Source organism: Lutjanus erythropterus, chromosome 2, assembly GCF_056507025.1.
Source record: "Lutjanus erythropterus isolate fLutEry1 chromosome 2, fLutEry1.hap2, whole genome shotgun sequence".
NCBI lineage: Eukaryota > Metazoa > Chordata > Actinopteri > Lutjaniformes > Lutjanidae > Lutjanus > Lutjanus erythropterus.
Window position 1 is genome coordinate 18,393,624 of NC_139318.1, and position 13,129 is coordinate 18,406,752.

The 13,129-nt window shown below is 38.9% G+C and overlaps 1 protein-coding gene across 1 annotated transcript in view; it reads right to left on the reverse strand.

The window, feature by feature from the left end:
* Nucleotides 1-882, reverse strand: part of vstm2lb (V-set and transmembrane domain containing 2 like b) — a 33,788-nt gene extending 32,906 nt beyond the window's left edge. Inside the window, exon 1 of the mRNA XM_084744430.1 lies at nt 620-882. Coding sequence (XP_084600556.1) covers nt 620-734 — 115 coding nt within the window. The 5' untranslated portion in view covers nt 735-882. The remainder of the gene's footprint in view (nt 1-619) is intronic.
* Between the last annotated feature and the right edge of the window lie 12,247 nt (nt 883-13,129).

Sequence of the window (13,129 nt, forward strand, 5' to 3'; positions counted from 1 at the left end):
GGCTAGTCCAATATTTCTTCTGATATCATTATTTCCATGGGAACCTGTTTATTTTTCTGCTGAAATTTAGTCCACATTTATCCTAACTTTTCCCAGATAAATAATTAAACACAATAATCTTAAAGACATTTTGGTCAGCAGCTACTGTTTGAATGACATATTGAAACAGCTACTTGGACAGACAAAAGCTCTTTCTGCTTCACCGAATTTAGTCAAACCAAACAGGTTATGTTGTTAAAACTAATTTATTTATCAACTGTGAAGCTCAGCTTTTAAAAGTGATCTGTCATGTTCAATTACAACTTGCACTAAATTCAACCACTTGAATTTGGGCACATTAAAAGATGATAAAAATGCAATATTCATGCGCTTTATTAAATCCCCCAACTGTTACTTATCCTATCTAAACTAATCACAGACAACAGTTAGGCTGCAAAAATAGTCAAAATTTATCTTCATATATAAAAACTTAAAAAGAAAATCACCACTACATGAAGAACAATCAGTGTTCAGTGACACCCCACCCTGTGACTCCTCCTCAAGAGTGAATATTATGATATTAAGAGCTTGTTGTTCCACTAAAGCCATCACTAACAAACAGAAGAAGAAAACAACTTACCGTTTCCAGAGATGTGATTATCCACCTCCCCGTGTCCGACGTTGAGAGCCGCGGTAAGTTGAATATAAAGTCCCGCATACTGTAAAATCCCTGTTATCACTCCAAAGGCTCCCATCGCTTCAGTCGGTGTTTCAAACAGTTGTATTAAATAGTCACATTAGGTGGAGAGCATCGATAAAAACGTCCCCGCCGGCGCTGAGCAGCCCTCACAGACATAAAGCTGGAAGTGGAGGTGGAGGAGAGGCGGACGCTGCTGCTCCTCTCGGCTCTGCGGGAGGAGATGATGCGGCCAGCGGAGGCGGAGGAACAAGCAGCGTGCAGACAGGTGCAGCGGCTCACACTGGGAGTCAATTAGGCGGAGGGATCTCACGGAGACGTTAGTTTAATTTTTTTTTTTGCACTACATTTGGATCATTTTTACTCACTTCAGTGTCACCTAAATTATATTTTAAGTTAAACCTCCCACAAGGTGTATTTATCTGTTTTTTTTTTCTGATAGGCCTATACATGGAAGGAGGGAAAACACTGTCATTTGTTTGTTTTCACACCTTTAGGTGACCTATTTTTATTACTATAGGCTAACTATTAGCCTGTTGTTGACAGAGTATGAATATGAACAATGCTGTGGGTGATAATGATTTAACCATTGATAATAGTGTTAAAAGTTAAAGGAGTAGGTTTTGATGCATTTTGGTAAATGCACCTATTTAACGGAGAGAAGATTGATGCCACTCATATGGCTATGTCAATTATGATCCTGGAGTCAGCATCATATTTAACCGTAGTTTCTCAAAGTGCAGCCTGTGGGCCAATGATGGTCCTCAGAAACATTATGTGTGGGCCTGAATGTGACCTGCAGTACATGCCTTATTTCCCTAAATGTGTCAATGAGATGGAAAAGCCAGCATGGAGAATATGTGGTATGAGAAGAAAAGGAGGTTCCAAGAAAAACAGATCAGCTCTGAAGACCTTTGCACACAAGACATGTTTTTTCATATGATTAATTTGCACAGTAATATTTTTCAAACCTGTATCCAGCCAATGTAGGCTTTCAAATCACTGAGGGATATTGCAGCCCTTATTATATGCAAATATGAGCGATTAAACTGCATGTTGCAACACATCACATTCAAAAAATTCAACAAGGGGGATTGCTTGTGTCACAGAACTCTATTTTATATGATAAAAGGGAAAAGAAATATAGCTGACAATGATTTAAAAGACAGTGTGAAGAGAGGAATAGCAAATGAGTTTCAGTATAACAACAGTGTGTATCAACCTTCAAGTCTTTGGAAAACATCAGTTGTCTTTCTCGCATTATTCCTCTGCTTCTTCAAACTAGGTGGTAAACCAAGTAGTGGAACTCACCAATTTCTCCTCTTTTTCAATACTGGGTGTACCCTGGTATATTGTCTCTTTTTTCTTTTTTTTATTAAATAAAATAATGCACCACATCATCATCACTTGATGTTAATTTCCCTTTTGCTGTGGCTTGATTTTTTTTTTAAAAACACTTAATTTATTTGTAAAATTGCATTGATAAGAATAGTTAGGCACTTCGAAATTTGCCTCCTAATTTTGTGTCGTTTATTCAAGTCACTTTTGGTGTGAAAGGCATTAATGCAGAAGCAGCTGCTGTTTGAGAGAAATTCTACAATGTCAGTGCAAATAAACTGCTGCCTCTCAGTATAATTAAGCAACAGGATTGTTAGCTCTAGTGTGAGTGTTACAGGGCTGCCCATAATGGCATGTAGAGTGTTTGCAACCTTAATGGTCATGGAAATGGAAATGAATCCTTGCCTTTTAATGGTCATTGGAGTTGCTCACAGACTTTTGTGGTGCTGCCAGATACAGTGCTAAACAGGTGTGGTACAGCTTAGAACTGGCAGTGTTGCAACAGCAATCAAAATCAAAACCTGATCATATCAATAGCTCATTATGTAAGTGTTTTAGAGTCACCTTCACATGATACAGAGGTGACTAGAGATCTGTGTTGAGCTGTCCAGGGATGACAAGGGGAATACAGTCTGGGCTCAGTGAAAAGACAAGTGGCCCTTAGCCAGTGTTCTTTCTTTCCCAGTTTGACAGCCAGAAGATGCGCATTTTAGCTGAAGAACAATGGTCTCATATTGGAGACATGGAGAATATTCTCTGCTGTCCTCTGCCTTCTCTGGTATTCTGCAAAGAAACACATACAGTTTGTACATTTGCACATTTATTATTACTAATATTACTATTATTGTTATTATCACTACTATCTTTCCTATTCTGCCTCTGTAGCTCATTTGCATACCTGCTATTGACTTAGTCTGTCAAAACAGGACATAAATGATATACTTACATAATCTGCAAAAAGTTTATATTTACTCCAAAATTATGACTTTACTTAACTTTAAAAAAAAGGAAATTCTACTGGCGCAAAATTTTAAAAGTATTGTAAACCAACAATAAATGCATGTTTTGAGTTTGTCACACTATAAAAACATGTTATTAACCACCCAGTCAAATTTGAATGATTAAACAATTATATACAGTAAAATCAATTCCCAAAATCATGAGAAAATTAGCAGTTTTCTCAAAACTCTGAAATGTTGGGCACATGTCCGCTCCGCTGTCTCAGTGTCAAACACAACTACAACCTGAATGCGACCTTAAACACGGAGGTTCCATCTAGCAGCTTTATTGGATATGTCCACGCCACCAGAGACTGAGGACACAGAGAGCATGATATTTTTTGCCTCCTGTGTTGGGATTTTGGAGCTGGAGGGAACTGAAGTGAAGTGCTGGGCTGATTTGGACTGAGAGTCACAGAGGTACATTTGTAACTGACTATTAGGGAGGGTGAGTTGGTTGGTGGGACTTATATAATGACTTATTTGACACATCACGAGCCAAGTTTCAGGACCACCCAAAAAATCACGAACACAGAAATCATGAAAAGCAGTTTATTGGTCTAACTCCAGAATTCAGTATAACATTTTTCAGTGTTTTGAGTTGTATATGTATATGTTCTAACATATATAATGTGTTTAGAAGAAAAATTCTAAGTTTTCATATTACATCTTAAGTTAGCTAATGTCAGTAAAATGCTAGCTAACTAGATAACCGATAATTTATGTAGATTAGCTAGTAGTTAGCTAGCATTTTGCTAACATTGGCGAATTTAAGTTGTGACTATATGTTGTTTTTAGAGGTCACCCAGCAGTGTCTTTTAATGCTGACAAGCTTAGCACGTAACATAAGTAGGCAACAGGAAACAGGAAATAGAAAGTTGGCCAAGTTTGCTAAATTGTGGAGAACTGGAGAACAAAGCAAAAAGTGTGGGACTTAGGAAGGGTTAATTAACTAATTTGAGCATTTAGTTTTACAGTGTTCTATGAACAAAATGTATTATGATACAATATGTCAAATATCACAGACATTTCCTGCAGATCTCTTACTGTTATATAAACATTGCTTAATAATTAATATATTTCATTCACATATTTTTAAAAAAAAACAACAACTAAGATTCTAACAGATTCTCTATCTTGCTTAAAAAGGAAGTTCTGCTGTTTTCTTTTAGGTGAAAAATAATGTGAAGTACATGGTCAGAATATGATGATACTCCACAGTATCTCTGGGTTTTATTAAGAGAGGTATAATCCCTTCACATTTGCTATGCTGCCTGCACACGCATTTGTTTTTGCTTGAGTGTGTAATTAATTATTATCAAAGGCAAGAGAGCCATTTATCCTGCTGACTTTGATCCATCTGTGTGAGAGCTTGACATGTGGAGCTCACAGCATGCATTCAGATATTCTGCCGGAAAAGGAGACCAACGTTTCTTTTTAAAATTAAAGTCTAAACAAATTTAAACTGTTATTTTGATCACTCAGGTTTACATGTGTTGTGTTCAAGTCACGTGGGGCCATAGAATCAATTTGCTTGCTCCGACTTTAATGAGGTATTTAATTTCAAGCCACCTGCTGTTGGTGTTAGCTACACTGGGAAATTATTAGTTTGGGGTTTAGACATTGGGACTTCCACAGCTAAAAGCTTGCTCCCCTTACATATGAGCATGAGCAGACAGCGCCATTTGAAGAGCTCAGAAATCAATTCAGTGCCACAAAAGAAAACCGGTTAACCTCAGAGATCTTTCAGAAACCCTACAATTTTCACTGTGTGCCTGGTCCAAAAGAGCCTGTTTATTTTTCCTCTCGGCTGGTGCTGCTGTCTGCTCCCTTCCTGTGGGTGTCAACCAGGCTCTCGAGCCCCGAGAACTGAGGGTGAAATTGAAGCTGATGTATGCAGACATGAGCCCCTAAGACGGACACAACACCTGCCTGGTAGCTCTGAGCTCAGCACCTCCCCAACGCTAACTGCCTCAGACAGCCTCCAGTCAGAGATGAGGTATACACGTGCGCGTGTGCGTGTGTGTGTTGGAGATGGCGGTTATACAGCGCAGGGCCTGTTAAAATATAAAATGAAGGGAGCGAACTGGGAGTGTGAGTCAACCAGGGAGTGGATTTCAAAGCCAACAGCTTCCACAGAAGCTTCATGACATCCATTATTTATTGAGCTCTCTTTGACACATTCAGCCGCTTCTTTTACCTGCTGCTTTTAGATAGCAGAACAGAAGAGTCGCTCCTCTTTCTCAGCAAATTGATACAATCAGCAGAGAATGTAGTGCACGATAGCTGCTCTCAACATGACAATAAATTAAATACCATTATACTAATCATTAGTTTTAAAGGGTTTTGTGTTTATTGGAAAATTAAAAAAGATTTTTGCTCATCTTGTACTGTTATAATATGGGTTTGTGGATTATCTCCAGCTTTAGGAATTTTAATGCAGGCCCTTGGCAGAAAATCCTGTGGGGCCCCACTGACTGATTTCTGTTGTCATTATATTCTCCACAGCCATATAAATAAAGTAATACCAGAAGCTAATTATACCACATTTTAGCATCACATGAAAAGAAACTGTGGTACTTTTCATATGAATTCCTAAAATAAATCATTTAAATATTCATGAATGTTTAATATTCTCCCTGGACATCACTGCGCTGTCATAATACAAATGAATTAGTTAGGAGAGAAAAGGCTGGTTTCAATCTTAATTTACTTAAGGATCCACTATGTAAGATTTAGGGGGATTTTTTTTGCCAGTTAATCACCTGTGTATAATGAAAATAAGAATGGTGTTTTTATTACCATATGAGCCATTCATAGAGTCCTCTTTCATGTAGGCCACCATGTTGCACCACCATGTTTCTACAGTAGCCCAGAACAGACAAAGCAATCACTGGCTTTAGAAAGGAACATTAATGTGTTTTACAAGTTTTGTGGCAGCTGTAGTTTTTTCCACACAATTGGAAGGGGAGGGTGAGGTGAGCAGTATTCAGTCAATTGCACCATTAGGTGCCAGAAATCCTTCAGCTGTGCATATCTACAGAGGCTGAGGGTCCTCTTCCAAGGAGTCCGTCATGTTGCACTGTCATGTTTCTAGCCCAGAACGAACAAATCAAACCCTACGTTAACATCTCTGAATCGTTCTATGTCACATATTTATATGCATGGCATCCTTTGACAGCTGTTTGAGTCAAGCTAGCTTGCTACCTCGCTACATTCATGAAAAATAGCGACAGAAAAAAGGTTACAAATCTGAATGGGATTAACACAGTTGTACAAGGTTTATAAATCCATGAACAGGAATAATAAGTGTTAATCCAGCATATTTCTTTGAACAATGTGAAAAACATTAAGTAAACTGCTCCAAACAACCACTACAACAGCTTGTATGAAATTGATTTCGGGGGGAATACTCAATAATGATTGATCAGGGCCAAAAAAAACTGAAACAAAATAATTGCACCAAATTACCAAAAAAAGGTAATTCAGTCCAATTTCTAGGCTAGTAAAAAAAAAGGACCTGCTAAATTTTGGCCTTGATTATCATGGTCCTATTTTCATTCTTCTTTCTCCTCTCTTTATTCTTTATTTTTAATGGGTAAATTCTCTTCATTTTGCATGCTAGAATAATGGTTCAGGTCTCCTAATGCCCATGGGGTTTATTTTAGTTCTGCCTTCCCCATCTATGAAATTCACCTTTGCCCATTATCTTCTTAGCTTTGTGAACTCTGATGTATCTATTGCCCATTTTTAAAAGCTTGAGGAAAATGCACTGTATGTGGCAAATGGCCTGTCTGCTCCCTTTTTCCAGTGCTCTGTTTACCACATCAAATAACAATATATCTTTTGGCTTTTGAGTGTGCAGAGATCTCAGGATGTTCAGCATTTCATGAATATTAAACTGAGCTCCAAGCTTTGGAAACCATATAACCACAGCTTTAACACACAGGGTAAAGTGTGGGCACAATCGCTTGCATGCTCAATCATTCCTGTTTTTCCAGGATGTTTGAGATCCTTTAGACAATCCTGAAGGATTTAACTCCAAAAGCATGTAAATCCTAAGGCATCTCTTCCTCCCTCACTATCTCTGCAATGGCCAAGCTTTTTAGCATGTAGGCCTAGATGGCGCAGTCATCCTCTCCAAAAGCAAAGCTATTTTGTAAGTCAAATGTTGCCATAGCCTGATGAAGACGTGCAGGGCTTACATTCTGAGTGTAAGTGTCCCTCTCAGGGGTCAAGTAGAGGAGAAAGCTGACTTGCTGCGCATCGAAAGTACATCACATTTTGATGACATTTAAATAAAGCGTTCTTGTACCACTCTCTCTCTTGATGCTGCACAATATGTCAATAAGTGCCTTGCCTTTTAAACTGCAGGATGTTCAGCAGCGAAAAACATTTCCAATGATTTAAAAAATGAAAAGCAACACAGAACTTGGTGTGTGGTTGAAAAATCATCCCTCATTTACAGCTGCCGAACCAGCCGACTGGAAACTGTCAAACCCATCTTTTGTAGCACCAACTGATGCGCTGTCATTTGCCTACACAGGGCCCTTCATGAACATTACACCATGACACTTGTTCTCAACAGGAGGAAAAGTATTTTCACACTCCACAGAATTCATCACTTTCCAGTCAGGCACATCGTCGGCTGGCCTCTCTCCTCTGTCTCTACCTGTCATCTTGCTGACCGTTCAGGAAAAATTATATGATGGCAAAAAACCTTGCCACCATTTCCTGGTTCACTGGATACAGCTTCGTGCTCCAGTAAATCTTTCCTGTTCATTTCTGGTACAATTTTAACTGGCTGCTGAGCTGAGAAGCGAAGATGTCAACTAGCATCCCGGCAGCAGCAGCAGGTGCAGCACATTAACCTTCTTTCCGTTTACCGCTTTCCTCCTGAGGCTAATGTGGCTTGACAAGAACCTGCAATGAATAAGGATAGATCAAGGTGTGGCAGTGATGAGTCTGTTGTGTATTACATGTAAAAGCAATGATGCTGAATATTAAGAGAAAATTCTAATTGTAATGGTGTAAATTATATATTTTTTTCTATTATTCTGTTGCATATCAGAAAGTGCATATAACAATGGGGCATAATGTAAAGTTTCCTTCTACTTAACAATTGTTCTTTACAAGCAAATGACTGCAGTCGATATCTTTGTGATCACTTACTATAAAGGCCACCTCTGTGGGCTCACAGTGCCAGCTGGTCTATTGGGAGCCGGACAAGCAAGATCCATTCTGGCTATTAAACAGTGCAGTGTTAATATAGCCTCATTAGAGCAAGCTCTTCGCTCAGGAGGTGATGCAATTTTCTGTGCTCTCACTCTTAGCAGCCCTTGGCATTTCAGCACAGTAGGCGCAGATTGCAGTCAACTGCTTTTTAATCTTCTACCAATTTTCATCCCCAATGCATTCCCTGATTTTTCTGAACTCCACCTCAGCTTCCTACCCGCCAGCTAAGTGACCAACCTTTTGATCAGCCAAGTGAACGCAACATTGACTGGACATGTCGTCGGCTATGTGGAACATGGCAAGCCCTCAGCATTATCTTTGAACATTCATTAGCAGGTCATCTTTTTTTTAAAAAACCTGCAGTGTGGGACCTCTACAAATAAATGAAGATCGATTACATTCAAGCACTTTGCCAAACAATTCCACACAATGCTCTTTAAACTTATCACTGCCTGTTAAAGTGGTGTCTGTGGCAAAATTTCTGTGCTGGCATACCAGTCGTGATCCTTTACAATCCTTACATGAACCATTAATGACTGGTCTGCCAGAGTTGAGGGGGAAGCAACCGATAGAGAAAGCTACAGCATAGCAGAGTCTATGGTGGAAGACTGTTGGCAAATGTCATGAACACATGGACAGTGTTTGTTTAATTACTCTCACTGCCAGTGGAGGGAGACTGAAGTTCTGCACTGCAGGTTTAAATAATCTCATCCTCCGTTAACTCTGAACAAACCTGTCAAAATATAAGCATTTTCCTCAACAGGAAAAAATTAACCACAAAATTCAAAAAAAAAAAAAAAAACCTGTTTCCTCTGTTGTTACAAAATATTCTCTGGATGAATTTAGTAATTGATGTATTTATGATTATTAGCTTTTTGCCTCATTTTTTTTTTCTTCTTTTCTTTTTTTTACAAAGTATATTTTAATGTTTAGGGAAACACTCTAATTCACTTTCACAGAGTTAGATGATAAGAGTTTGTACATTAAATATGAAGCTGTAGCAAACTTTGCTCAGTATAATGATGGATATGAGGGAACAGCTAGCGTGGCTTTGTCTAAATGTAACAACCAACAACTTGAAAGCTCATTAATTAACAAGTTATATCTTGTTTATTTTAGCCACGCTCAGACTCGGGCAGAAACCATGTTCATGGTCGAGGTACTATAAATGTTTTATTGACGTTAGTTGATGTCATTCCTCACTTTCTGACATATTTGACATATCAGGACATTTCCGATGTTTTCCAGGCTAGTAATGGTTAGCAGGAAATGCACCGTTACCATGAATAAATTAGAGATTTCTCAGAGTTTTACAATTGTTGGAAACATTTGGGATAATGTAAGTACAGAACTTAAAATATACAACATATGTACATATATATAACATTTTTGAACATTTTGATGTTACATATTATAGATTTCAGCACCACAGGGAGTGACATGGATATTATGGTATTATCAATGCACAGCACAGTTAGGCTACTGATATTTCAAAGCCAATAAACATTACAATGCTGTGATGGCTTAGTTATTAGTATTGTCACATAAATAAAAACAGAGTGGGCATGTCTTTGTCTATATTTTCATACGTTTTCTTACCGCATTACACGGCCCGGAGAATTTGAATTGCCTAAAGCGAGCTCAGTGCCTTGAGAGGTTGCAGCTTCCTGTAACTATGGATGAAGTAAAGAAAATAGCTGGCAAACTAGTAGGCTGCAAGATTTACTGCAGCCATTTATTTATAGGTCTGTCTTTATAAAAAACCCAATAAAGCAAGTTGTCTAGAAGACTGTCATGAGAAATTATTTGTTTTGGCTACAGTGGGCTGCTGGTGATACAGTTGTCTGCCTTTGTGCATATTTGATGGAGTGAGCCCCTGTTTGAAACACGCTTTGAGCTCTGTTGTCACTTATTATGTCCCTTCATATTTCAAGAAAAATGAAACAATACATTTTTAAAACTAAGCTTGTACTTGAAAATTTCCCAGAGGGATGATGTTTCTTGTCCCACTCAGCTACAGTAGCAACTGTAAAGTGAACCCTTCTGCAGCAGCTCACTGAAATGTGAGAAATTTGATAATATTTTACCACGCTGACATGTTGAACTGCCTGCCTATCTCCATGCATTTTCTGTATAGAGTTCATTACAACCCACTCCACATCTCACAGTCATAAGGTTTAAATCATGTGAATGTATGCGTCTACTGCAGATCACCCACATTCAGTCCCCCTGCTTACATTCATCCCCAAACGGCCTCACTGTCAGAATACTGGGAGACATCAGTTCAGGTGCTGCATGACACCTTTTGTTGCCATCTCACATTATTAAGATGGGTAAATGTATTAGAGTCTCCAATTTCAAGACAACTACCTGCTCCAGAAGAGAAACCTAAAGGTGTGGTGTGTAATAAGAAGCACATGAAGGAAGATAGAGCTCCATCTGCCCCATGGCCGGCTAAAAAATGCATTAGTTCATTTGAAAGATGATGGGATTTCCAGGGTGTGCAGGATCCTGCAGTATGTTTGTTCTCTGATGAGACTCGTCCCGTGTTCATCAGCATTCCCAAAGAGAGACCGTGCTCCTTTCAGACCACATTATGCAGAGTCAATCACTTTTGCATTTGCTCGTGTGTGCAGCTACTTAATTCCATCACTATACCCTGTTGTCATGACAACACTATTATACATTGCCATTGCCTTCAAAGGGAAATGAGAGGTTCAACATTGAGCATTTGCAGTTGCTGGAAAGCATTAGGTAGACAGACTGACAGCTTGTGAGGACAATGTGGATCACGTCGGAGTGTTCAATAGCTTGTACTTTCTGTGTTACATAAAATCTTCTTGAAAATGTTCTCTTTTATTTTTGGCAACAGCCTTGGTGTGATGCATGCATATGTATCTGTGGAAACTGAAATAGCATACTTCTGATTTTAGGAAAACATCTAAAAATCACAGTCAGAGCCTTGAAAGAGGAGAGGGCTCTTTGAAATTGTCAGCCAAATCCTCAAGTGTACACATGCATACATGCGCCCACACACACACCTTGAAACAAAAAAACATGCTGCAGAGGACAAGCGTCAGTTCCAGTGGACTGGCTCAGTGTCAGTCCTCTAACAGATGGGTTTTTATTACAGTTTCATGTGCAGCGATGCCAAGCTCACCAAATAAACTGGCATGTGTTCCAAACTGCCCCTCTGGCGAATTCATGTGTCTTATGAACAACAAGCGCTCTGGTGCAGGGTGCCAAGCTGTAAAAAATCAGCTTAACAGCAGGGCAGTGAAACAATCGGTATGGTTCCAACTTTATAGTGATGATAAAATGCAGAACAGGCACAATGGTTGTTGACAGCCAAGCAGTTTTGTTCCAAGTCTGAAAGTTGATAGTTTTGTATTTTCTCTCTCAGAAACTTTAATGTCTGATCTACTTAGCTGACAACAGTACTGACTTGAATCATTCCATGATCATAAAGATGTGATCATAAAGGTTTGTGCTGTCTTATAGACCTGAAATTTTACATAATACTTTTGGTAAAGTAAAATTATTACTCCATAATTTCTTAGGTTACATGATTGGGACTGTGATGAGTTCACACTGTTGTCAATCAGTATTGCATCTGCTCACTGCTCTAATCTTCACCTTCTCTTTAATCTGAACCCCCAACACAGACAAACTACCCTTTACCCAATGACCATTCACATATGCTGCCTTTTAATGGGGTTGTGGTTAAAGTCAAATTGTTGGTAAATATAACATTAATTCAATCATGGGAATCTTCTGGAGAATAAACTTCAAATCTGACAAAGAGCCCCCAACTGTGATAGCATCAAGAACTGACTTCCACACACTGGAGAAATACACAGTGGATGTGCTAGTCGTGAACAGGCCTTTTTAATTTTTAATTTTTATGGAACCTGCAACCCCACAAACTAACATTGTTAGCTAATGATATGCTTCTCGAAAGAAACGCTCAGTTATTAAGCAAGTAGCCAGCCATGCTAACATTTGCATTACATTAGAGCAGACAAAATCACTCTTAAATTCTTTTTTTTTTCAATTTTTCCTTGTATTTTTTATCTTGTAAAGACTAAAACAGATACATCTCCCTCCAAAGCCTTTAAACACAGAGTGTCTTATGAATATCTCACTGTTAAGGCCTATAATTAACACTTAAACACGTGCTTAGTTATGGTAGATTCATTTTACTGGACAATCACTGTTTTGGGGAGGGGCTTATCTTATTTCTTATTTAGGATCATACTGTGTGTGTAACAGCTCAGCAGCAGGAGACGTACGATGAGAGGAGTGGCTGATGAGTTGGACAGCACCACATGGAGAATACTTCACAATGGGTTTGAGGTTTATGTTGATGTTTGTGTGTGAGCACATATGTGCTATTCTTCCTGAATAGCACACAGTCATCGCCTGTTGTCAGGCTGGCAGACAGTGATTCCACATGGGACAGTCTGTCCACATCTGGCCAACATCCCTGAATGGAGCATGGCTTTATTTCTGTGGTCCTGTTGCTGCTCCTTCAGAGGTTCTGTGGGATTGGGCTCTGCTCTTCAGGATGAAAGCAGCAGACTGCAGAGTGTGTTTATGGAAAAGCTTAAGCTTCATTCACACTGGGCAAGAAATCATACACATGCAGGATTACATGTACGCCTTAGGGAGATATGAATTATTCATTGTCAGATGTAAGATATTGGACACTCGGCTCATTTCATGCATTCACTCACCACAAAAAACCAAATGTGTGAACTTTGAACTGATATTTGGCAGAGCATTATTCAAGGATGAAGACAATGTTGTTCATTGTTTACCTCTGCTGCAAAAAATGCGGGTTTAAACTAATAAAGGTGTCTGTAGTTAAAGCTTTGACACA